We start from the raw sequence: 26,469 nt of genomic DNA, 5'->3' as shown, positions 1-26,469 counted from the left end.
CTCAAAACCAAATGACCAACTGTCCAAGTTTTAAGCGAAACAATTTAATGGCAATTAAGTGGCGGGCATGGCCATTGTCAAAACTGGAACATCGATGCCTCGATTGGATCAACCAGTTGACCGGGATGAGCGGCTGGAAGCGTCAACAGATCCACACATTTGGCCAGCAATTGTTGCCCCTGATTCGGACTCGAAGTCACTTTGTTAGTTGGTTAAACTTCCGCACAAATGCAGCCAAAGTCAGGAGGAGATCGAAATCGAAATCGAGATGGAGATGGTGCCGGGAGACGACGACGGCGACGGCGACGATGGCGATGACTGCATCCGCAATGCAACTTTCTGTGTGAGATTTCCGCCTATTGCAGCTGCAACTGGCGACGCATCTGGTGGCCACATGGGGGTTTCCGGCCGGAGGGAGGGGCTCCTCCAACTTCTGGCGCATCTTCGGTGTCTGAATTTATTACGAGATTGCAAATCTCCACCGCGATTACAGCAATTATGTGGCTTTCGGTAGGAGGTTGGCACATAGCCCGAGGAACGTGCCAGAGTTGTGGAGTTAATCGTTGTTAAGGAGGGGTTAGGAAAGTGATGACGAAAGCTCTGCTGATGAATAAGAGAAGATCTAATAATACTGAATAAAACTATGCATTCATAAGTTAGGTTTTAAGCCATATGATTAAGCCATATATTTGGTAAAGCTTTTAGCAGTTTGCAATTGAGACAAAATGCTATCAGTACTTTTACCCCTCCCTGACTTAAATATTAAGTACACGCCCCTGGCCGCTTACATGGCTCTCCTCTAATAACTCAATTTCAACACCAGCCAAAACAAATGTGAAAGTGCCAAGAGCCGCCTCCTCTCTCTCTCTCTCGTGGTAACCACCAATCATAGCCGAAAATCCCCAATCCCCAATCAGGGGAGCATCTGGCCCAGGTTTGGATGCACTCCAGCAGATAGTACGACCTCGGCACTCCAAGCCGCTTTAAAGTCCCACCATGGGCTGCAATAAAATAAAATAAAATGAAATAAAATAAAGATAATTTGTCAGCTACTTCATTTGCGGCAGCGCGTGCGTGACTCGCGGTTGCCTGTTGCATAATAGCTGCAGTTGAACTTTCCCAGGGGTTAACACACCCCCCACAGTACGCCCCCCTTCGCCCGCCAAGGGAGATAAGTTCTTCCTATAAATCACATAATCAGGCTGGGCCAAGCCTTATAGGAAATGCGTGGCAGTGCATTTCACTTGTTGCCATTAATAAATTAATTATACAACCATGACGGCAGTGAGCTCAGCTTTATCCCCAGTCGCACGCACACGAAGCCCTCGTAAAAAATGAAGAAAAATGCACACAGATGAGAGGAAACTTATACATTTTGTTGTCATCAGTACAGCAACAGCAGATATTGTGCAAATGTTGATGGTCAAAAGTTGGCTAACGCCTTGGCCAAAGCCATGGCCAAAAAAGCAGCTCGAAATGCAGCCAGCTAAAAGACAAATATCAAGTGAGTGGTGGGGTTTTCCATTTTAAAAAGTCGAAAAAGGAATGCTCTGATGAATATCAATAAAAAATTAAAAGCTACCTAAATGATAAATATTAAAAATGGTAATATCTTATTTATATAAAACATTTCACCACATATACAGGCAAAATAATGTTAGGCAATGCCACACTACCAATTTCCATTTATCCCCACAGATTTGGAATGCAAATGAATTTCCCCGAATAAATTCCGAATTCAACTTCCTTCTGAGCGTTGCAAATTTAATCAGCAGCTTATTATGCCCCACACACAAAAAAATCCACAAAAAATGAGGAGAAAAAATATGGAAAATGCAACAGCAGTACGCCAGACTTGGCCGAGTCTTTTTGGCTGCCAAAGGAATGGGAAAATGGGAAAAGCGAAATGCGAAAAGCGAGGCAACAACAAACCGGCCGTCTCCGTGAAAACTGCGCGGCCCCGAACACACACAAAACTCAAGTGGCGCGAAAATTCGAGGCACAGTTGCAACAGCAGCGCGCAAGCGTGCGGTTTTCCTCCACAGTTTTTCCAGCCAAAAGTAAACAAGGCAAAGCGAAACGAAACGAAAACTCAAATTAAAAGTCGCATTAAATAAATGAGAAACGAACGAGGACTGCGACGAGCAAGTTTAAACAAAGCTCAAAGACAAAGTTGAATGAATATAGTCAAAGTTTGCTTTTCTCCGCAAAGGATATGAGAAAATCATTTTGCAAAAAATATAAAGAACTTGCATTACATTTATCCAAAGTGCTCACTAACAAGAATATAATACACTGGATAAAAAATTAAATCAAATAAATAAAAACGCATCAAGTTGAATATTACATGAATATTTCACTGAATGCAAAAGTGAAATTTTTAAACAAAAGACTTAAGGAAGAATATAAAAAATGATTAGTTGCGCCGTTACATTTTAAATTAGATTTTATTATCAAGTCTGTGAAAGGATTGTTTAATATGTGAAAAGTTTATAATTTTTTTTACAAATCGGTTGTTTCAATACATACTAAATAATACATCTTTTCTTTGTATAAAAGCTCAAAATTATTATATACAGGTTTTGTGGCTATATTGATTAACTCATAAATAAAATAACAAAATAACTCATTTAAAGTACCATATACGAATTTTTGTTGACCAATTTGTTATATATGATCATTACCACTTTAATTGACACCATAGAAATAAAAACGCGCTGGGTTTAACAGTTAATGGGAGAGTTTGAAAAGCACTTTTCGCAATTAGCTTCTGGGATAGTTAACCAAACTGAACGAATACTTTTCCAGGTCCGACCAACAATAAGGTTCAACGCTGAACAAACTCATTAACAATTTGTATTTAAAATACCAAGACGGCGAATAACAGCGTGGGAGAATAACAGAAATTTAAACAACAATTACAAATTGAGCTGCCACTTTTGTGGAAACGCGCAAAGTGCAACGTGCAACTTGACGCCTCATTTGCCCGAACTTCCGCCGACATCCAGCTCTCTCTCAAGGAAAATGGAAATGGCCATCTGCGGCGGTGGCAGCCCCACCTTAATGGTGAGTACATGGGGTCGGGGTTCATCATTCTGAAATTTTAATATAAATAACCGACAACTGCAAGGGCCATCGAGGCGTGAAAACAACAAGCGCCAGTGGAGAGTCTTCGGGCGAATTTTCTGAACGGGGGCCTGGGAAAAATGTCGGGCCTGCAATGCAGCGATTTTCATTTTCTGGCCAGGAAACGGACGATCCCAGTCATCGCATATGGCGGCCTTCTTTTTCCTGGCACGCACATTTTGCAGGCAATTTATTTTCATTGCACTTGAACTTCAATTAGCCAGGAAACCAGCCGATACTTGCCAGCCTTCGTTTAATTACCAGCCATTAAAATCATAAACCGTATTTCAAAGTATCTTTGCTGGAAAATTTGTTACGCAACAGCCATTGATTGTTGGTGCTTTTTGGCCAAAACGCACTGGCTTTTATGACCCCGACTTTATGAAGGCCCGCTGTGGTTATCTAACCGAATCGCAATCGGAATCCATATCCAACCCAACTGCAATCGAAACTGGAAATTTGCAATTTAAGTGGATGGAAAAAAAGTTTGCGGCCATTGCTGGCATTTCTTTTGAGCCACGTTTCCTTGTGGCCCAGGAAGTACTCATACCCGCACCACTTTCTAGACCCGTAAAGTCTTTTATGTGCATTGAACTTGACTTTGCCGCCGGTTTTTGGCCAGGGAAAAAGAGCAAACTGGTTCTAACTGCCACGGCCACTGCAGTTGGTAACTACCCACGTCCCACGTCCCCTCAACCCCTCATCCCCACCACCCACTTCTCACTGCCACATTTAACAATTAGCCCAAGCTGTGCCTTTTGCCTGCTCCCATTTCTTCTGGTGTCTCGACTCGGTCTTGGTCTTGGTCTAGAACTTGGTCTTCGCCTGCTACTCCACTTCACTCCACTCGTCTGGGTGCCACGTTTTTCCGGCTTGTTGCATACAACAAGAGACGATGCCGTAAGCGCATATTGCAGCCAACAATTAAACAAACTTGTGGCCAAACAGCAATTACAGAAACCATTTAATGAAGCAACCTGCTCGACATGAAAGAAACCAAACGAGAACAATAAAGTCCAGAGGGAATGTGGATGTATTGATTGTGTTAAAGACGTAGCACTTCAAAGAAAAATTATAAATAAATGCAAACGTAGAAAAATCGAAAAGTAATCGAATGAAACAAGGGAGAACAATGTAGTTTCGACTATGAGATACCCGTTACTCGGCAATATATTACCACAAGTCAAATTTCCACAAAATAAAGGCTTTTTCAGCAACTAAATTGAGTGTTGATACAAAAAACACGTTCTGTTTGTCCACTGAGATACTCACAGTTTGGTTTCCTTGTAACTAAGAAAATTAATTGAATTGCTTTTCAAGTTTCTCACCTTCTTGACATTTGCCTTCTGAGCCGAAGCTGAATCTTATCATTGGTTATTTGTCTGGTTTAAATAAACCGACAGAACATAAAAGCCAGTTCAGCACTTTTAAAGTGCCAGTACAATAAATACAACTCGTAAACAGTTGTAAAACTCGAAAGCCAAATGGTAAAAACGTAATTTAATCAAACTTTAGCTTTCGCTGCAAATATTACAGTTTAAATTTCCAAACTAATGTCAAAACAAACGAAAACTTTTAAAATGCCATGCAGATAGACGACGAAGTGGGAGTGGCGCTCCTTTTGCCTCTCTTAGCGGATCGTAAAGGAATTGTTAACTAGTTTTCGCAGCACTTCTAAGGCCATAAAATCCGACTGAGCAAACTGAAACGAACGCAAATAGCAACAATTTTATCGCTGCTTTCCATTGAATTTTCAAACGAATCTAGCGCGTGTCCCATCTGAAATGAAAAGACACTTTTCCGGGCGGCAAAAGAAAGCCAGAACCCAAGCCACCCCAAAAATAAAAAGTGTTAAATAGAAAGCACATACAATTTTATGCAGCCCAACTGTGTGGCCTGAGGTTGAGCATTTTCCTCCCTATTGCTCTCTATATATATACGTTTGTGTGGAAAATGCATTGCAGTTTTCAGGTTACTAGGCTCAGAAGGAGGGGGGCGTGGTGCCACAGTAGGGTCCAAATGGGGCGCTGGGGGCGTGACTGGTTGGCAGCATCGTTGACGCTGCTAACCCCATAAAAATTCACTCAGGCGCAGTTTTAACGGCCGTTAAATGTTTACGCGGCTGCATTTTTAACGACCGTTGACAGTTCATTTGGGTTTTGGCTCGATGGGCTTAGTTAAAGTATCCCCGTGGGAACTTCACTATGTAGCCATTTATGAGGCTTAAGGTATTTGAACACACGATTAAGTGTAGTTCCTGCTGCTTAGCAAGTGCAATACCTCAGCCACTCTTTTATCGCAATCCATCGCGAAATGTAAGTTAATAATACAGCTGGTCGAATTGCATCACTGGCCGAAACCAATTCGACTGCCATAATTGGTCTTACGTAAAACGAGAGTGGCAGCAAACCAATTGAAATCGCACATCAATGAGTTTAATGGCCATAAAAGCCAAGTTCAACCTGTTGACGTGAAAGTGGCTGCCAGGCCGGCGAACACCCAACTTGGATCGCGAGGAGCGCGTGCTAAACCCGTTCCATTTGTTTATTTTTCTGATGCGAGCATTTCTGATATTTCTTTCTCTTCATTTTCATCTCACCAAGAGCCCGCATCCAAATCCAGCCGAGAATCGAGCTGAGTTCAGGCCAGGTTCCACTGGCAGTTGAAGCAATTGAAGCAGTTGAAGCTGCTGCTTCCGTCCAAATGGGGATTGCTGGAAAGTGAAAGTGGGCAGACGACCAAAAAGCAGGTGGACGGGCGAATGGACATATTCGGATTATTTATGGGTCTGGGCGGGCGTACGAGTATATGTAAACCAAAGTTGGTTCAACCCTCGCAGATGGTCGTAAATTATTGTTTACGCTCACGCCGCAAAGAAATGGCAATAAAATTGATCAAGTTGTCCAGATATTAGATAAAACCTCTTCTTGGGGTCATAAATAAACCATTTTTCGAATTTAAAAATATTTGAAGTATATGCATATTTTTTATATGATATATTTTGTTTTTCAGCTACTGATCCTGACCACGATCCTAACTTTAGGCCAAGCTACAGATACCTGGCAGCGTTTGCCATCCCTAGAAACTTTTTCCACGTATGAGGCAAGTAATTAAACCTAAAATACCACAACCATTTAACTAAAACTTAATTATATTTCATACAGGACATGCAGCGTTACTTTGATCAGCGCAATTTCCGCAGCTTGCGGCAAATTGACAATCCCACGGGTGACACGTATTTGGCAGCCTTCAATCAATACAATGAGCAGGCGGAGGATAAGTCACCGAGAAGGGTGACCCAATCCCACTTCAGGATCAAGCGCGACAACCAACGCCAACTGCCCACGGCACCAAGAATGCTGCGATTCGAGCTGGCGGATGCCGTGGAGCCAAGTCCGGAACTTAAGCAAATCCTTCGACAATATCACGCCAGAGCCCTGAAGGAAAATCCCACAGCTCCGAGTCCAGTTAGTACAACACAGGAACCAACTCTTGCAGTTAGTGCCACCAAGGCCACAAAGGCCAAGTCCCGAAAACCACGTCGCCAGCGACGGTCAGTTGTGGGAGCCCAGCAGCCGGCGGACTTTAAAGTGCAAATGATTCCTTTTGAAGAAACTGATGCGAGAGAGCCCGATCCCATCACAGCGCAGCTGATCAAGAAGGCCCGCTCCCTGGATCTTCAGAGTCAGGCCACCAGGTCCACTGACTTTCGCCAGGCTAAGCCCCAAGTGGCCAGGAAGCAGCCTTTCCAGGTGAGGATTCGCAAGACAAAGCGCTCCAAGCGTTCAGCGCCGCAGATGATCAAGTTTGAGTTGGCGGATGCCAAGGCCATGCCCCAAAGATCCGGTAAACAGTTGGCACCTGAAACTGTACCCACTCTACTGACCATGGAAACCCAAAGGAATAACTCACAAGCTCCGCAGCTAACCACACCCACTCCTCGGCTGGAGGACAATGATATCCTGACGGGTGAGGCCACGGCCGAAACCAAACGCATGTATGTTTACAAGGAGGCTCCCATCAGCTCTGGACACGTGAAGACAAAGAAATCACTGAGCACTTTGCCCCACGAAGTTCAGAAGGTCATTAGTCAGCTGATGAAAGATGGACTGGGTGGCAAAGCGTACGTCAAGTATCTTCCTGCCCAGAAATCCGATTATGAGCACTACAAAGCCAAATCCGTGTCATATGGTGGTAAGCCCTTGGGTAACTACGTGAAGTACATCAACAAACCTGCAGAACCAACGGCAGCTCCAACTCCTGTCCAAGTGCACATCCAACCAGTTCCTGTGGTGGAGCAACTGCGCTATGTTTATAAGCCCCACTATGCAGCAGTTGCGCCCACAATAGCCCAACCCATTGTGGTCCAGGAGGCGCCAGCTCCCACAGTTGCAGTGGAGGAAGTGCATCACACCTACACCGCAGAGCTGGCACCCCCGCCCACGCAGAGTGTTGAAGTGGTTGTACCCCAGTTCAGACCTTCCAAGCCAGATCCTCTGCTGGCGGAAGCACCTGCCATCTATGGAAAGCCCCAGGAGACATACAACTCCTACGAGCTCCAACCAGAGGCTTCTCCGCTTATCAAAATTGAGTACCATGCCCAGCCGGATGCCATCAATGAGCACTACAAGCAGCTGCCCGAGTTCCAGCAGCTGTCCACGCTTATTGGCAAGTCGCCGGATGATCAGATCCATGGTCTAACCTACCTCCTGGCCAAGGAGATGCAGGCCAAGCTGCAGAGGCAGGGCAAACAGCTGGTGGATCGCCCGCAGGACAGCACAGCTCCGATTCTCTTCCACCCCGGACAAGGCGCATCCCCCGCACCCACTCTTAAGACCCTCTTGGAGCACGGATCACTGGGCGTGCAGCCGGGTCGGTTGATTGGAATGGCCAAGACCAAGCAGTATGTTCCCATCATCGAGCCTGGGAACAACGATGTCAAGGAGCTGCCCGTCGTGCCGAGTAGCGAGGCCTCCAAGCTGCCCACACCCAGTTCCTACATCGACTACACCCACGGACATGGCTTATCCAACGGGTACGAAGGTGTGACCAATGTGGAGGAGCCAGTGACCACAGTGGAGCATGTGGTGCATCATCCCACGGTGGCCACGCAGCTGCATAACCAGGTCCTTCTCCCAAAGCCGCACCACCACCAGCAGCAACACCACGGACTTGTGGCCACTGTCCTTCCGGCGGAACTGGACTCGGACAAGGGCGTTAATGGTCTGCACTTTGTACACGGCGATGAGGACAAGTCGGTGAGTGCGGATTGTAAATTTAGATGAGTGCAATTGCACTCAATTACCATTTCCAAGTGGAATCGCCTGTTGCTATGGCTTTCTAGCTAAAAAGTGTTTGTAGAAAATTCAAATATTTGGTAATCTTATCTCTCGATCTTAGATTAATATTAAATTTGCTACCTGCAATTTATCCCAATTCGATAACCATTTCGAAAATTATAAACCCACCCTTGCGCAACATCTGCGACATTTGCCTACCAAATCAGAGGTTCGCCATGCGGAAGCTCCACTGTAACGACGGCGGCGGGTAATCCCCCGAATGCATTAAATTAAAGCATACCTTGGGGCAATCGACAAAGGCTTGGCGCTCTCCCGAAAGCGTGCCCCATTGATTGGCATAGGCAAAAACACAATCAGCATAAATAAGACGAGCTGGGGCGGCCACAAACAAACACGGTGCCAGACGGATAGACACTCCACTGCACGACACTGCGGCAGTCACAACAATGGAGTCCCCTGCAGCACTGGGCTCCACAAGGATTCCTTGCACCACGTGCTCCACCTCGTCCTTGCAACCTTTTAAGCCCACCTCACCCCGGCTTGCCGCCCTGTGTGCAATTCAGTTTGATTGCCGATCCATGTCTCGCCGGTAATGCACTTAATCGAATAATTTTCAAGTTCGACAAGCATTTTCAATGTCGTTAGCCAGTCTCCCCCTCCCCTCAATTCCACCCAACTTCTCCCCCTTCGTAGCCATCGTCTGGTACCTGGCAACACAGCCACAAAAGCAATGCAAACGACTTCGTCTTTCATTACTATATAGTGCTATCCATTCGACTGCAGTCTGCAAGTGCACTGAGAAAATCTGAATTGTGCCTTAAGATATTATATGTACCGTTATAAAATTAATATGTATGATTTCAAAGACTTTATACTTTGGTATATAAATCTATTATAATATAATAATCTAATTATTCTAAAATATTTACCCTTAAAACCACAAGTTCCTAAACCTGACCATGAATATAACTAAATATTTAAAGATTACCTCGTGAATGGTATCATCTTACAGCGAGTTCATGTATCTCACCTAATGCAGTTAATGTGCAGCCATCATATTATATTTGCCAAGTGTATGTGTGTCGGGCCGACATTTTGGGGCGCTGTCTGGACCAATTGATATAGATATATGGCGGCAGATACGGTATATATTCATTTGGCCAACCTCAAGCACTTGAAGCGTGTGCCAGGGAAAAGCACTCCACTCCAGTCCACACCACAACATTTCCACACGCGTCTCGGAATTAACATTTTCTTTCACTGGCGGAAAAACTTTCGCGCAGCTTGGGGTTTCCTGAATTTAATTTATCTGTATTTCCTTGGCGAACCAGAAGGCAAAGTCCCGGCCAATGGTGCGTCTTTGTGCGCAGCCAGGCAAAAGGCCACGAAAAGTGTCCTGAAAATGCGAAATGAGCAAAGCGTGTGTACAGAGTCAGCAGACACACCTGAGTTGGGGGAAATGAAACGAAAGTACAGCAGGTAAAATAGCGGGTTTAAGACCACCAAAGACATCGATACTCGTATTAAAATCAAACTAAAGAAATGGGTGGAAGATTGAATTTAGTTTGTAGCTTCAAGAATTTTCAGCAACCTCTGCCGTTTGCCTTTTATAGTATACATATATTACTCCCAAAAAAAAGAGCGAAATTGACGCCGAAAATCTTTGATTTACTTGAAAATATCAAACAAAATATAACACTTGGTCGAATATGAATCGGCCACTGATCACTGCACTGATCACACGGCAACAGAACCGCCTAAATGGATCACTTCATCTCCGGACAGGCCATTTGGTAGACGAACTGAACTAGGGTGCGGGTGGGTCGTCCGGTCATGCGTTTCTTGGTTAGATAGGGCACCAGTCCATACTTGGTCAACAGTCCAGTTCCACGGGTGTCCAGATGCGCCCAGTCAACGCAGGGCACCAGCTCGTGGAGGATGGCCGCCGCCAGACAGGAGCTGGCCAATCCTCGTCCATTGTTGCTCAGATCGTAGGCGCGCTCGTCAGTGACCTGGCGCCTGTAGTACTGCCAGAGGGGCAGACGCCACACACGGTCACCGGAAATGGAGCCGGCCCGCTGGAACTGCTTCCAAATGTAGTGGGAGTTGGACCAGATGCCAGTGGCGCCGCCACCGAAGGCCTTCTTCACACCCGTGTTTAGGGTGGCAATGTCCACCACCAACCTAGGCAGGTAGGTCTTCTGTCCGTAGAGCAGGGGATCCGATAGCACAACCACACCAGCCTTGTCCAGATCCCGTATGGCCATCGACTTGCCATTCAGCAGGGTGACCACATCGCCAGGCTTCGCAGACATTCCAGAGGGCATGTTCTCGCACAGTGGAATAATGCAGGTCACATTGATGGGCAGCGACAGGGCGGCGATGCAGCGCATCATGGCCACGCAGCAGGCGGCGGCAGACATGCTGCCCCGATACTCATCCATGCCTTTGCAAGGGCGCAGGTTGAGGGCACCGGAGTTGAAGGTGATGCCCTTGCCCACGAACAGAATGGGCTTGTCATCGGGCGCTGTGCCGCAGTAGCTCAGCTCCAGGAGCACGGGCGGCTCACAGCTGCCCTTGGCGATCATCAGGAAGGCGTTTAGCCGCTGGGCCTCGATCCAGTCCATGGTGCGCACCTCCACGGTGATGCCGCAGGGACACAGGGCGTCCACGGCGGCCTGGGCGAACATAGTGGGCGTCATGCAGTTGGCGGGGGCATCGCTTAAGCGTCGCGCCAGATTCTGGGCCTCCGCCTTGAAGATGCCCCGCGTCCAGCCCTCGTGATCCGGCGACTCGAAGAGCTCCAGGGTCGGCACCATCGGCATGTTCTGCTTGGACAGGTTGTCGGGGAAACGCCAGACGGCCAGTTGGGAACCCTCGGCCGCCTGCTCTGCGTAGTCCATGCCGTCCACCAGGACGTTGGTGATGCCCTGCTGCTGCAGGGATCTGGCACCCACGCCGGCGGCCACGCGCACGAACTCCATGCCCTCGTCCAGCATCTCCAGTTCGTTGAAGCCGATGCCCTCCAGGCCCACGCCCACCACGGCCACGGCTGCGAATTCGGTGTCGATGTTGTGGAACACCTTGCCGCGACCCAGTCGCCCGTCCAACTTCGTTTCGCAGATCACCTTCATCAGCTTGCCCTGCACGCGCTGGTCAATCTTCTGGCCGGCGGGCGTCAGCTTGGGATCCTTGTCGCCCTCCTTCTGATAGAGCCCGACGACCACGCCCCTGGCCATCGTTTTGCCATCGCCGCAGGAGAATCGCACACCAACATTGGACAGGACATGCGGTCTGCACAGGACACACGCGCTTTTCAACGAGCAGTGGAACTGACGAAGCTTGTTCATCCTGACTGGCGGTTAGTTCTGCTTGGTTATATTATGATACTTTGACAATTGGTCTAGGGCCTTCAAAAAATCCCCCTTTGAACGCAAGTAATACTACAAAAATTTTGGGCGATTAAAACAAGTCCGTCTGGTTCCACACTCGAAATTTGCTCGAAAAATCCGAAACGAAAAAGGTTAAGAAAAGGAATTCAACTATTTTGAAGAAAAAAAAACGACCAATTTTTTCTGGGGACTTTTTTAAAAACGATCTGTTCTCTACCGGCGTACTAATAAAATGATACTGAACATATTGGGGTTCAGCCAGTTGGGAATCCAAGTGTCAGTAAAATTTCAAGGAGTACGTGATGCCAAAATATTTGAACAATCCAAGTAAGCTTCCAATCATATTCGTGAAAAGACTTCAGGTCGCTTTTTAATATAATTAATAGTAGTTACCATTGGATTTTAAAGAATATTGTTTTTCAAACTTTCACAAACAGCTTTCATATTTATTTAAAATTTACTTGCGACAACGCAATGGCAAACCACTTTCAAGTAAGCAAAACACGAGAACTATCAAAAAGCTTTTCGTCTGAGTAGAGTGTTAACGTACAGTATACAAAATGCAATTGCCACAAAGAGGCCAAAAGGAGCACTTTCCAGTCAACTGGCATTGCCATTCCTTAACTCCATTCTGTCGCTGTGCCAATCTACTTAAAATTGTTTTCGAGCTGAATTTTATTTTGCTGCGAGCAGCACTTTTATTAGACTCTCAATCGCCGAGAGTTGGGTGGGTGAAAAGCTGATTACATTTTATTTATTGGCGTCACCGAATTGCAATGGGGGCTATCTGCTGGCTCCACTCGGATCTCGGATTTGGGATCTCGACTTTGGCGTTAATGCGCATTAGGTCGGTTGCAGCAGCTCCCAGAGAGCAAGGATTCCACTCCCAGCTGGCCAGCAAAACTGGGAGCTGGTGCCGAAACACACACATTGTTTTACTGCCGTTTAGCATGATTTTTAATAGGCTTTCGCCTTGTCCCTGTCCGAGTTGTTGGACTTGTCGTCATCGGACTAAGCCCCATTGCCCGTCGGTCGGTCGGTCTGGTTGTAAAGCCCCAAAAACGCCGCCTGATGGTCATGATGGTCATGATGGTCATGATGGCCATGATGATGGGCCAGCAGCATGGGAAAGCCCAGACATTGTCCTGCTCCTGGTCTGTCCGTTCCGTCCGTCCGTTCTGTCCGTCCGTCTCTGACAGGCAAACGACACTTGTTAGGCTCAGGTTTTGGGTGGAGGCTAGGCCGCTTTTGGCCAGATGGAGTGGCCAAAAGGAGCAGCAGGAGCATGAGGTGGTGGCTGGGCCAACATGCCGTTGCAATGCCCGTCATGGGACTTGTTTGACGGCATCTGCCGCTCCTTCTAACGTGTGCGAACATGGTCAGATTTTTCGGGCATTTGTCATTTTATTGTGGTCGAAATGGTCGGTAATGGTCGTCACTCAGTCTCTCAAGCGCTGTACAGGGATATCGCCTTAACGTGAACTTTCTTTAGAGACTGAAAATCCTACAGCTCTTTAGGAACTAAAGGACCTTAGAATAAAGTTTTATTGTTACCACTTTTGCATCGCTTGTTTCTCTGACTTAATAAGTTGATTTCGATTCGGAGATGCTTTCTCTACTTTTTACGGAGAATATTATACTTATCTTTAGGCTTAATTATTGAATTAAGTCTAGTCATATTCCATGTTATCCACGTTCCACTGTATTATCCTTGCGCTTGTTTGTGTGCGTGCTTGCCATCTGCAGGTGCAATATTTTCTGGTTCCCACTCACATATTTTAATTTCATTTTTATTTCAACCCTTTTGCTGTTGCCTGTTTTCTTTGGCCTTCTTCCTTTTTGCTGCCAATTTTGGGGGCACAACATATTTTTGCAAGTGTTGAAAAGAGGTTGCCAGGGATTTAAGTTTTATTTAATGGAGCCCCTCAACATATGTTTCGGGATTATAAGTTCGGTTCGGTTTGGTTCAGGCATTGCGAATCACTCGACAAAAGGGTTCTTACATTACCCCTTAAAAAGGTTGGCTCCCCCGAATAATCCCCTTGGCATGTGTTGCTAATGTGCTCCAAGTGCCTTTGTCCTGCAATTGATGTGTTGCCAGTGTGTGTGAGTGAGTGTGTTTCTTTTAAAGAATCTTGCAGGGGATAGAGCCGAGTGTTAAACAAGGCATCCGAAATTGGTGTCGATTTGCCTTGGACTGCAGCTTCAGCATATCTGACCCGATGGTTGACTTTAAATTAGCTTCACTTCATTCGCCACCCATAATAAACCACAGCCACCCGACTGCAACTACAACCACAAGGACAGCTAATATTCCAGCCCTCCACGAGGGCAAAAAACTACATGTAGCCAGCTCCATCCTATTGCTATTCGTATTCCTATTCCTATTCCAATGATGTTTGCAACGTATTGACAGTCACATTCGCATAAAAATCACGTAGTTTGACATTTTTCTTGCTGCTCTGCCATTTCGTTAGAAGGATTTTTTTTTCAACTGCCGCTCCAGCAGGTCCGTTTCGATTCTACGGGATAACAAGGATGCAGGAGCGGGATAGCAGCGGGAGTTCCAGGAGCAGCAGCTGTCACGCAATCAGCCCAAGAGTAGAGCCAACAAACTGATAACTCAATTTTGGTTAGAGACGCCACAGCTCGAAAAATGAAAATTGCTAACAAGCGAGCCATAAAAACTGTGGGTGGCTTGCTGGCTTGGCTGCATGGTGGTTGCATTTAAAATTTTTCCCAACATTTTCCGGCACTCTCCGGCAAATTATACAACACTTTTCGCTGAAGGTCTAATCATCGTCCTGTGCTCTCACACTCCACCCATCCCCGTTCAACTCCGTCACTCACCGATTTTTGGGATCTCGAGCTGCAGCGGTGGTCATAATTGCGTGGCCAAAAAGTTTCATCGTCGTCGGAAGGCAGTGGCAATTGTGTCAATGGCTGCCGTGTGGCATCAACGAGCCCAGGACATCCATTTGCCTGACGAACGCTGTTGAACACGTTCCACTTGATGGGGGATTTTCACACTCCCCTTCTCTGATTCTTCTCTCCGAAGGACCAAAAGTCCAGGACCCCGTATCTCGCATCCCGGATTCCAGAGCCCACCCACTTGGCACATGGCATTGAAGCAGCTCCGAACGCATTACATTGTAAAATTGGTTTTTGTAAATTGTTTGGACACAACATTTATTTCCATTTAAATGCGATTTGGCCCGACTCGGTTGTGCTGACCAACCTCCTCCGCTTTCCGGCTCTTGTTCAATTTTAAATGAGCATGCAGCTGCAACAGCCACTACCACTGCCACTGCCACTGCCACATTCCCCTGATCCGGATGCCCATGTGCCATGGCCTCGTCCGTTTCCCAGACTCCCAATCTCTGGCAGTGTCCCTTGAGGTTTTCGGGCTTCGGTACGAGGTGTTTGCAGCGCTTAAGCGAATTGTGTGAATAATAAACGCAACACACTGGGGCCACTGGCATCGGGCATCGAAATTGGGGGGGAAATCAGGGCGTGGCTAGAATCCTGGGCGGCTTTAGTTACCCAACAAGGATTAGTGTTATGGCACTGCTGGGGATGGAGCTGTAGCTGGAGCTGAAGCTGAAGCAAGGAGCTCGGAGGAATCCTTTCCGGCTGAGTGCAAATCATGAGCTAATTGAAGAGGGTAGCTAACGCAACGATTTGAATGGCTAAGAACGAGATAAAGTGAGGTCTCAACAGACTGGAGTCATGTGGAAGCTTAATGCTGTAAAATCTAATAGAATCATATAATTTATGGAAACGCCGATGGAAGACCTAAAATTTAGAAAAAAATTTCGTTGGCATAAGGTTTTTAGGATCGGCTAATTTTAGAAAAGATAATTTCCTATTGTTTAATTAATTATTAAGTCATATCATGGTTGCGAAAAAATGGATGTATTTATTCAAGTATGAAAATGAAAAGTGTGGCAAAAACACATCTTTAAAGGAACGTGAAGCAATGATTTGCATGATTTTTGATTTGTTGTATAATTTATGAGGTAGTTTGCTCGATTCTCACCCACAGTTTGGGACCATGCCATCATTATTTTTCATTGACACCCCGAGGGCATAATAATTGTCAGTGGATGGTCAACTTTTCTTGATGTTTCAACCGCAAAAACCTGACAGGCAAACAACAAATCGAATTAGGTGGAAAATCACAATAAAATCCAGTCACACAATGATTTCAGCCACGCCCACAGATAATGAACATCCGACCCCCCTTTGGGCCGCAAGGGTTAACCGCAAGAGCAGTGACTGGAACTGGGGGTGGGGCGAGGAAGGGTTAAGGCCAGGCCAATGCCGCAGGACAAACAAAAGGCAAAAACATTTTAATGAGCGCAGATGAGATGACAAAGCCACGGGGAGAGCTGGATAGGGGATGGAGGAGGGGTCTGGGAATAACAATGCTGATTACATGCAAATTAAAAGAAATAAAAGTCAGCCAACGCCTTGGATGTCCGATGTCAAAGCATTCTCCTTTTGGCCAAAAAGCAGTGGAGGTAGTACGGGTGGAAAGTGGGCGGTGGACCGAAAGTGCGCATTAAATTACCAATGGCTTATTGCTTTTTGCGATGAAAGAAAGTTGGAGCTGCTCGGCATGTCAATTTGGACATACCTCGGCCATCCGATCGCTCACTCTAAGCGCAACTAAACGAACTCACGTATTTTGGCCTGCAATTGCATTTCGCACTCGACTTCGCTGCACAATTCGCTAAAAGCCAACGCCAGTGGAAACGTGTTAAATGCAAAAAAGTGTCCATGGATTCCGGCTGCTATAAACTTGGCTCGCTGAGGCACTTTTGTCATATTTGGCCAGCCATCTATCTATTTATCCATCCATCGCCATCTGCTGGAGATGGGGCGCACAAAAAAGTTGCCCACGTCATCGGGAAAAAAGGGTCCAGTTCAATATGGCACGTGATCTGATTCGAATTCCACTTGGCTGGTTTTCATACATTTTTTCCAGGCTAAAACTTGCCCATTACATTCCCTAGCCCACCCGAACATGTTTCATCTGCATTGTAATTATGTGTGTTCACTTTAATCAAACCGACTGGTAATGAAATTCCAAATTGCACAGCCTTGCAGTACAATGTTGTACTCGTATATATATATCTCGTCCGGACTCTATCCACAAATTTGCATACCCAACCGCTGTGGCGCTGTATTTTGTATTATTACGCTGCACTATGGATATCTATGAACATTTTTCCCTGTTCCTAATGAAGCTCTTACCAGCGCGGAAGTATTTTTTGCCTTTCATCCAGAGAGGAAGGAGAGTGCAAATGTTGGCAAATTGCTGGTGCAAAAAATTTATTAATTATGTTTGTGGCGCTAAAGTTATGAAGAATTGGGTGGGGGAATGCAATCAAATAGAGTCCCTTACTCGCCAAAAAACTCCCTTAAACAAATGTCAATCAGGCTTGCGATCAAAAGAAAGCAATCTCGACTAGGTCTAAGCATTTTGCCAAGCCCAGGAAACTCTTGTTCTGTCTCACGGAATAACATTTCCATCAGTAAGTAAAATCTAGTCAACAATGTAACTTAATTAAACTTAATTTACAACTCATTAACATATCAAAAAGTTTGCCACGCCCCCCCTCAAGCGCACAATTCTTGGGCCAGGCCATAAAAACCGCAGTAGCAGCCCAAAACATGTAGCGAAAGTTGGCAACAATTGTCGTCGGCTTTCGGGATCCCCAAAACATTTGAATGAGCGGAAACGGAAACGCACACTCACAGTCAGATTTACACTCACACTCGCAGCCACACTCACACCCACAATCGCGAACACACATCCGCTTGCTTATTTTATTTTCATCTGGTTGAAATGCGAAATACTTACAATAAAAAGGCAAACGAAAATTGTTCAGGACACAGCAAAACGACAGCTCTTCTGCATACAGAATGCCACAGATTTTGAGGGGGTTCGATAGGGGATCTCGGGGACTGGTCTCGTATATTGTTGCAAATTTCATTACGATACAATTTACAATCGCATGCATAACAAACCGAGCCGTGCGACTGACAGACCCCACCTCTTGCCCCCCACTCCGCATCTATGTACATCCACATCCCAATCATCACCAGCTTCAGCTCCAGCTAAAGCGCTATCTCCGGCTCCAGCTACCGAAATCTGCCAAGACCCAATTTTGCTTTTGCACTCAATTGGCGAAAGTTGGGCACTGAAAATACCCCTATAGGTAAAGTTGCAGCAATATATTTAGAACATATACCGATATTTAAATAATATTGTTTCCTTCTTGGAAACTAAAAGATAGTTCTTCTATCTTATTAAACAATTAAAAAAAGAAATACGAAAACGCTTAATTTGTCGTCTACTTACACTTTCTCTGCAATTAGATAAACTTCATTTAACATATATTACCTCTTTCCACTTTTTGCATTCAAGAGAAAATTGTTAAATGTTTTTAAGAGTAACAAGCGGCATCACCTTGTTTGATATAACCAGAGTACCGCAGGGTGCCAAAGCTTTCAATCACAAAATTGTCTTATATGCTCGCTGTTACTCCAGCTACAGTTGTCACGGCGCTTCCTCCAGTTGTCGCGCCCAGTCTTCACTGTACATGACAGTGTGCTTAATGCATTTTGCATCGCATACTTTTCAGCATGCGCACGAATTCCCCAATTGCAGCAGTGTGCAATGTGCATATCGTTGGTGGAGGCGGGAACAGCGATTCCACCCCCCTTCTGAATTGCTGAATTCTACTTATCGGTTTAGCGAACAATCTATGCAAATACTCGTACATAACTAATCCCCCGATTCTGATACCACCCTCTGCTTTCGTTGCAGCTGCAGCAGTATGCCTCGAAGTATGCGTTCGGTTATCGCATACGTGATTTCCATACCGGCAACGATTTTGGCCACAAGCAGAATCGTGATCTCCACGGCGTGACACGCGGCCAGTACCACATCCTTTTGCCGGACGGAAGGATCCAGAATGTCATCTACCACGCCGACGACACGGGCTTCCATGCGGATGTCAGCTTCGAAGGCGCCACGAAGCATTGAATCTGGTCTACAACGGGGCCCAATGTGCAATATAGGCTAGGTTATCCATAAGGTTTACTTCCACGAAAGTGAAGAATGTGCAACAGGACACTGAAAAGTGTCTGTTAATTGAAGGCTATTTATTTGTAAAAGGAGCCTTACTCATTAACTCATTGAATTGCTATGCGAAAAAATTAAGTAGCCAGCATAATGCAAAGTGCTCAAGACCATACAAGTGTGCTGCAACACATCTCTATGAATTTTAAATTAAGATTAACATAGTTTTAAGTGAATTCATTCATCACCAAATAAGCAGGAAACTATATTGGTTCACACTGATTTTTTAGATGTTTAAAAGATGATTATTTTCCAAAATGCAATACTTTTAATGTAAGAATCCAAACTGTTAACTCTTTCTAAGGCAACTTTTATGGAATTCGGAGCATTTTGGTAACTCTTTGTAATGTAACTTTAATGGAATTCCAAGCATTCTTTAAATGCAATTATGTGTATGTAAGACCCACTTGCAGTACAATGAAAAAACAAACGCCCCACTATGGCCACTCATTGTTTTATTGTTCAACTAAATACCAAATAGTGACATTCTGCATTTTCGTTCTTGCTCAAATGCTATCATAGATATTGTGTGATTTCCATCTCATTTGCGGTTGCTTGAGCACTGCTCAAATTAGTTTAAGCCCATGAAAAATGTATTTGAAATTAGGGAGTCAGTGCAATAGAGCAAAAGTGCATGCAAACAATGCCAGGCAATGCGTTTAATTGATGTGCAATAAAGTGAAATCAATAAATTACTGACAGCCTGCGTGAACGGAGGTCTTTGACAAATTGAGCAACTTTCAGCAAGGCGATTCGATTCGAGGCGAGCATTCGAATAATCGAATAGTATTCAATTGGCAGATGCGCTGCCAGTCGGCTCCAATCGCCTTTTCTTCCATAATTGACTTTTAAATGCTCGTTATTGTGCGTTTAACGCACAACCTGAGCAATTATTCCAGCCTTGCCGGTGACCTTTCACTTCCGCTTGGCCTTTTATGAAATTGGTTTTTGTTTCCCACACTCAAAATAATAAACAATTCAAATTAGTTTTGGGAATTTCAGCCTTGAAGAGCCTTGCTTTATTATATATTATTACTGAAGTTCTTGTACTCAATTGCAAAGTCCATTTAATTTATATTGCCGCTTTTATGTGTTTCCCATTTTTATGAATTCCGAAGTAGGGCAGGCAATACATTATTATTGAATTTTACAAAACAGTTCCTAGCAATGTTTGATAGCCATGTGAGTAGCAAGTTAATTACACGTTAGTTGCATTTTTATTTGAGTCATATCTACTTAAATTGCAATTGGCAGATGAACAAGCCTAGTCAAAGGTGAGCAGCACATAAAATGAATTATTTTTGCGAGTGCAGGCTCTTTTGCGGTACGAGTACCAAGCAATTTGATCTACTCAAAGTCTTGTTTGGCCTTAATTAAAATTGTAGCAAATTTCTTCTTGCGATCTTCGCCCATCCGTTAACCATTTATCATCGGCGAAGGTCAAGGTGTTTCTGCTGGCTGCTCTCGACGGTTTGTATTGCTTGTACTCCAATACTCAAAAAATTGTAGCTTAATTAATATGTGCCTGCTTGGAAAATCGATCGATCGCATTGGCTTTTATGCCCCATCATCATCATTATCATCACCATCATCAGCTTCATCGCCGTGACGTACTTGGCCCGAGAGTCCGGGCCATTGGCTTCCAGTTTCGATGTCATCGCAGATACAGAAATATGTATAAAATCTGAAAAGCAAAAAAAAAACGAAAAAAGGAAAAATACCAGAGATCGAGAATCGCAATCACATGTGGCTCTGCTACCATTTAAAGTTCAATGTTGCCAACAATTGTAGAAACAAATTTCAGAGTCGCTTACTTTTGTTATTTTTGTTACTTCTGTTGTTGGCTTGTTTCTGTCTTGGCCAATTTGTTTGCCACTTTCCGACTCCGCACCTTAAAATTGCTTTTGCCATTATTCTCTGTATTTGTTCTACTATACTAGCAGCAGCAAGCGCCTTTGCTTTTGGATTTTTGCATCTTTGCGTTTCTTATGTTTTTTTTTGTTTTAAGGTTTCTCGGCTTCTCATGACGAACTCATGCAGAGCTCATTAACTAATTTAAGTGGCTGGCCCAAAACAGTGAGGCGAATAAGTCTTCACATTGAGCGGAAAAACTAAGAAATATTTATGGTTTCATTGGAAAAACTTGCAACCGCTCATGCTCCCGTCTGCTGAATAATTTATGAAGCTCGGCAAAAAATCCACCAAAGAATTTCTAATTAAGTCTTTAGATGAGGAGTGGCACTGTAGTGAATCCGCCACCTTTTTGTTCCCACTGTAACATAAGCCATTTGGAACATGATCTTTTTGGCGTTTTTAATTTCCGATAGTTTAATTGTTTTGACATTAAAAAGTATGAAGATGATTTGTTTTCAGCTTTCAAAACCGTACGTTCTCCTTTTGACGTATTTTTGGAGCTTGGACGGGGTGCCCAAGTTGGTACTCGTGCTCGTATCTTACCAACTTTTGATTGACATTAATTGCCAACGCGACCAGGCCAAGAGATGCACACGTCACTCAGCTCAATGCACTTCTTATGAGTTTTGTGAGCAGTTTTTTGTAAGGTCTCTTGGTTTGTATTTTTCTCTCGGTAATTAAGCAATTCGCGAGTTAATTAAAACACAAATTTAGAAGAATGCACAATTTTGACAAGATTTATGTGGGCTGACCTCAAAAGTTGCGGCATGAATTCGGTGGGGCAATCCATGAGAACCAAGTGCATTATAATTATGGTATTATATATAAATCAGCGCATTAGGCGTGGCAAAAAAATGGAAGAAAAACCATAATCCACGCCCTCGCAACTCGAAAACCCTGAGACCAAGCCCATTCTCAGGCTGCATGCGAAGCCAAAAAAAAAAAAAATTATAAAAAAAGTGAAAAACGGCGAAGGAGCAGCGAAGTTGAAGTTTTCGGCGACGATAATAAAATCCCATTTAAGTTTGATGATAAGTTTTGACCATTAGTCGCTTGCCAGGGGCTGTGGGGTCTGTCATTGCAAGTTAAATGCCTTGGATTTCCCGCCGCCTTTATTCTGTTTTTTTTTTGCTTTTTTTCTATTTTTTGTACCAGCAAGTTATGGAGCCAACTTCGGTGGGCTCACATTGCAATTGATAAGCAACTTGGGGGCGTGGCTAATGCCCTGCCAAAACTTGGACGAAATTCATCGCCCACTGTATTTGATATATATCCGGGTGGCATTTATCTGCTGCTGATCAAAATGTGTGAAAATTTGGCAGCGAGAATTTGGCTCAGCCACTTGCGGCATTTTCTTGATGGGAAAAGGATCCGCATATTAATGCAGTTTGGCAACTTCCTTAATGTGAAGTGCCTCAATTGCTTGATTTCATTACATAAATGGCGTTACTATAGTTCTTTTTGTTACAACTCCTATGAAATTTTGTATATCTTGAATATCTTCAACATAATATATAATTTTACTTTTGCTTTGGTATTTCATTGTAAAGCCTTTAAGGCTTGCACATACAAGTGAATTAAATTTAAGGGAATTACTCTTTTAGGGATTCGTACCTTAAAAAGTTCCACGGAATGGTATCAATTGATTAACCTTATTCAGGGCGCATTTAATTGACAACAAGTTAATGCCGCTGTTCGTTGGACATGTGTCTCAATCAGCTTCGTCCTTGTTCCGATGTTCGATGTCCTGCGTACTCTGTCCTTCGTCCTCTGTCCCCCGTTTCCGCTTAACTGGTTCGCCGTCTGCTGCAGTCAGTCAGATGCCGAATGGACTGCAGGTGCCACCCACCCACAGAGTTGCCGGAATGAATCCGTATCTGTTGTTGAGCTTTTGTATCCGTGCTCCGGAGAAAACACGTAAACAAGTCAACGCAGGTTACGGCTCAATCGCTCAAGATCTCTGGATGTAACCCAGAGGGAAACTGAATCTGAAGCTGGAGCTTGAGCTGTAGCTGCAGCTGAGGGATTTTTTCCCTCCTCTGGCTGACTAAATAAAAATTAACAAGGATAAATGATGCGAGCAGGCAGGCGATGTCAGGGAATGCTGGTAATTGTCTAGCTGCCAGAGTTGCCATCCTCCATTGTAACGCAATGTTTTTGCGTGTGGCCTGATGGGTGGGTGGGTGTAAATTGATTAAATGCAAAATTGGAATATGCAAATGCACCCACACACACTGACAATGGGCGTGGCCAAGGGGCGGGTGACTTGGTCTGAGATGTGATTTATGTTAGGTGCAAAGTTTTCCACAACTTTTTCCTGCCTCGAATTCATTCTTCTTCGCTCAGCTTTTACTTTTTTTCTGTTTTTCTTTTTTTTTGAGGGTGCAATGAACGCAAGTGCAGAAGATGACGATGACAATGAGGATGCATAAGTTGGGGAAGGTGTGAACGCAGAAAAAATTCGCTTAATTTGTCTAAAGGAAAGCCAAGAGCATGAAAATTTCCATTAAGAAAAATGGTGGCAAGTGTGGCAAGTGACAGGGCAAGCTCGACTTTAGCCCCAAGATTGTTGCAAGAGAAGCAGCAGCATCGCTGCAAAAACTTATCACAGTTGCTCGCTGGAATAATGAGAGCAATCAACAGGAAACTCCGGCAAAGAGATCAAATCAAATCAGAAGCAAGTGCCAAAAGGAGATGGCCGTAATGAAAGCAATCAAAGGAGCCGTTAGCAACTTTCAAACGATCATTACACTACAAGTTTTTAATGAGCACAGCAAAAAATAATACGGCTAAGAACAGTAACAAAAAAATTTCAGGAATATATATATTCAAATACTTTTCTTTTGATTCTACGTGTGCCTCTGAATGCCAGTGATAAAATCGAAGATCATGGGGAAATGCCAAGCGAATCGGACGACATTTGATGCGCCTTCACTGCGCGTCTATCGGAAACTCAATTTATTTCATCAGAAGTCCAAGACATTTAGTCTATAAATAGCAAATGGTAAAAAACGCGCCTCCGCGCCGAATAAAATGCAAATCATCCGTCTGGACTCAAAACTGGAAAATAAAACAAAGATCGCCGCGTTTTCGACCACTTCTCACACCAAATTCAGAGGGCCACAGCAACCTCAAGTTGCCGCAGCAGCAAAAACACTGGGCTGAGATGCAACAATGGTCGCGACAACAATAACAATGCCAGCGATCGCAGCAGCAACTGCAACAACTGCTGCAGCAGCAACAACAGCAGCAGCAACTTCCAATGCTGGTGGCAATAAAACGCGGCAATTACATAGTTGGCTATTCTAATTCACTCATTTTTAGCTTTAAAAAGGTGCGCCTGGTTGGGAGTATTGGAATTTATTTTGGTTCTACAGCAACTGCAACACTAAGAGCAGCAGCAGCAACAGCAGCAGCAACAACAAGGTGCAACAAGCATCAACAGGTGATTCGCCTGAATGTTGCACGAATTGGGCAAAACAAATTCGAGGAAAAAATCATCTTAAATGCTTCTGCCGCAGAAGAATTTGAGTCTGTTCTTTTAAATGTTAATTTTTTTTTATTTCGCCTTCCACTTGCCTGCAACAATTCAATAAACTTTAAAATGTCAACAGCTGGGCGACAGGAACGGCAAAAAAAAAAACAAAAGTAAAAAATGGAATAAATGCACAAATGGCTATTGAAGCCCACGAAATGTTTGACTAAGTTTTGCTTCCGTTTCGCTTTGGGCCCACGAGTGTCCACTTGATGAATTAAGCGGGAAATTTGCAAAACTTTATTACTTTGGACGTTTTGAAAAATGATCGAAAAGCTGAAGAAACCGAAACTGCAGCGGTGGCAACAGCTGCCAAGGCAATGACGGCGAAACAAAAGTTGCCCAATTGATGTCAAGTTATTGTTGAACAAATCAAAAGGGAATTTTCAACGCGGCCTGCACTTGGGCGCGATTATATAATATCAAATTCGCCCCATCACACTGCTCTAATTACATTTTAGGTCGAAATCCTTTCGTAATCGCAGCTACCACCACTTGCACTTGATTTCGAGAGCGGCTCAAAGAAATTTCAGTTTGGCCCCAGAGTGTGCGATATAGGGAACAATCCCAGCAATCCGAACAATCGGACCAACAGTTGGCAGTTGGCAGTCTGAAGTTGGCCCCGATTGTCGGCGGGTATTATGTTGTTAAGACATCGTTTTGACAGTACGTTCGCCTCCGCGTGAAGAAGACCGTTTGAGCCACACACACACACCACATATCCGCAGCTCAAGTGTCACGGAAATCTAAAGTTAAAAGTAACCAAAAGTTGTTCAATTACTTTTCACAGCGGTCCATTCAAGATTGGCACCAGGTGTAAGCGGCGTCGATGGAGGCAACACATTTTGTAGGCCAAGATAGGTACACCAAATGTTAGTTATGTTGAAAAATAGGTACAAGTCTAACAAAATTAAATAATATTTTTAGACCTTGAGATTACTACGTATTATAAAGTGTATGATCTACTTTAAACTTATACCATTTACATTGTAATTTCACTACTTCTGGTACCAATATGTGTACAAGATTTTCGCATCACTGCCTACAAGACGAGCTGATTGTAAGTGTAGCTATTTTCGATTGCTCCCCATAATAATTTCAATATCTAATTTTAATAACGCACGCACGCACACATCATCACCCCGCGCAAGTGGTCAATAAAAATGTGAAGAAACTCTGAAATCAGTTATCGGAAATAGATTGCTTTTAATTGTTATTTAATCTTGGCTCGTACAGAGCCGCATGTGATACATTCAAGGTTAATTGGCTATGGGATGAGGCTTGATGCCTGACGGAAGAAAAGGAGCCATGAAGTTTGGAAGCTAGGAAGGTAGGAAGGAGGAAGTTGGCCCAAAGGCCCTCGACACGTCTGCCAGCCTTGTGCAATGGCCAATGGATGAGTTTTGGGGCTTCGGTTACGGATCTTTGGCATGAGCCTCACGTCATAGATTGCATTTTGGCAGAGGTGCTGCGGGAAATTGGGACGCCACATGAACACGTTTGTGCAGCTTGTGCAATTTTCCCCGAGCAACCGCATCACGTATTTCTCACCAAACTTATTCTATGTTCTGCTGCTTTCCCAAAAGCCAAATGGCAAAAAAAAAATACAAATATATATGTATATATATCTATTTCAAAAAAGTAAGAAAAAGGGCGACTGTATCATTGGAGGCTGAAACGAAACCTATCATCTGACATTCCCAGTGACATTTTCGTATCGTCTCGATGGCAACTGCAGCGCCCGAGGGCTCAGACTTCATAAAAACTTGGCTTAAATATCAAATTTGGCCGAGTATTTAATGGCCCAGGTATTTAATGAAGTCATTCGGGGCGTTGCAGGCTCCAACTGCCAACCCAACTCTTCTTGTTATACATCCGCCCGAGCTTCATCATCACCATCATCATCGTGCAAGCCATTCATTTATCATCTCGTTACCCATCATCGTAATGATCGTGCCACGGCGATGATCTGCAACATTTTTCACCACCTCAACACTTGGCCAAAACGGGGAGAGCAGCGCTCCGCTCTCTTTGGGCCATTCTGAGCGG

The 26,469-nt window shown here is 44.5% G+C and overlaps 3 protein-coding genes across 3 annotated transcripts; 2 read left to right on the top strand and 1 right to left on the bottom strand.

The window, feature by feature from the left end:
- Positions 1-268: 268 nt before the first annotated feature.
- LOC6529912 lies at positions 269-8,411 on the top strand. The gene is made up of 2 exons (XM_002090833.3): positions 269-343; positions 6,291-8,411. Exons 1-2 carry the CDS (start codon positions 269-271, stop codon positions 8,409-8,411), a joined length of 2,196 nt encoding a protein of 731 aa, XP_002090869.3.
- A 1,662-nt stretch (positions 8,412-10,073) lies between these two features.
- On the bottom strand, positions 10,074-12,089 carry LOC6529913 (cytosol aminopeptidase). The gene has a single exon (XM_002090834.2). It carries the CDS (start codon positions 11,774-11,776, stop codon positions 10,193-10,195), a length of 1,584 nt encoding a protein of 527 aa, XP_002090870.1. The 5' UTR covers positions 11,777-12,089; the 3' UTR covers positions 10,074-10,192.
- A 6,555-nt stretch (positions 12,090-18,644) lies between these two features.
- Positions 18,645-19,603, top strand: LOC120321051 (pro-resilin-like; the record flags this gene model as incomplete). Its single annotated transcript, XM_039372330.1, has 1 exon — positions 18,645-19,603. A coding segment is annotated over one exon (231 nt), but the record flags the coding sequence as incomplete, so codon positions are not given.
- Positions 19,604-26,469: the final 6,866 nt, after the last annotated feature.

Source organism: Drosophila yakuba, chromosome 2R (genome assembly GCF_016746365.2).
Source record: "Drosophila yakuba strain Tai18E2 chromosome 2R, Prin_Dyak_Tai18E2_2.1, whole genome shotgun sequence".
Lineage (NCBI taxonomy): Eukaryota > Metazoa > Arthropoda > Insecta > Diptera > Drosophilidae > Drosophila > Drosophila yakuba.
This window is presented reverse-complemented; position numbering and strand designations above follow the sequence as displayed.

Bases quoted from the DNA above. Each gene is read 5' to 3' on its own strand.
- LOC6529912 (XM_002090833.3), top strand. From the start codon at position 269: ATGGAGATGGTGCCGGGAGACGACGACGGCGACGGCGACGATGGCGAT. The intron at 344-6,290 runs GTGAGATTTCCG...TATTTCATACAG, and splicing joins TCCGCAATGCAACTTTCTGT to GACATGCAGCGTTACTTTGA.
- LOC6529913 (XM_002090834.2), bottom strand. From the start codon at position 11,776: ATGAACAAGCTTCGTCAGTTCCACTGCTCGTTGAAAAGCGCGTGTGTC.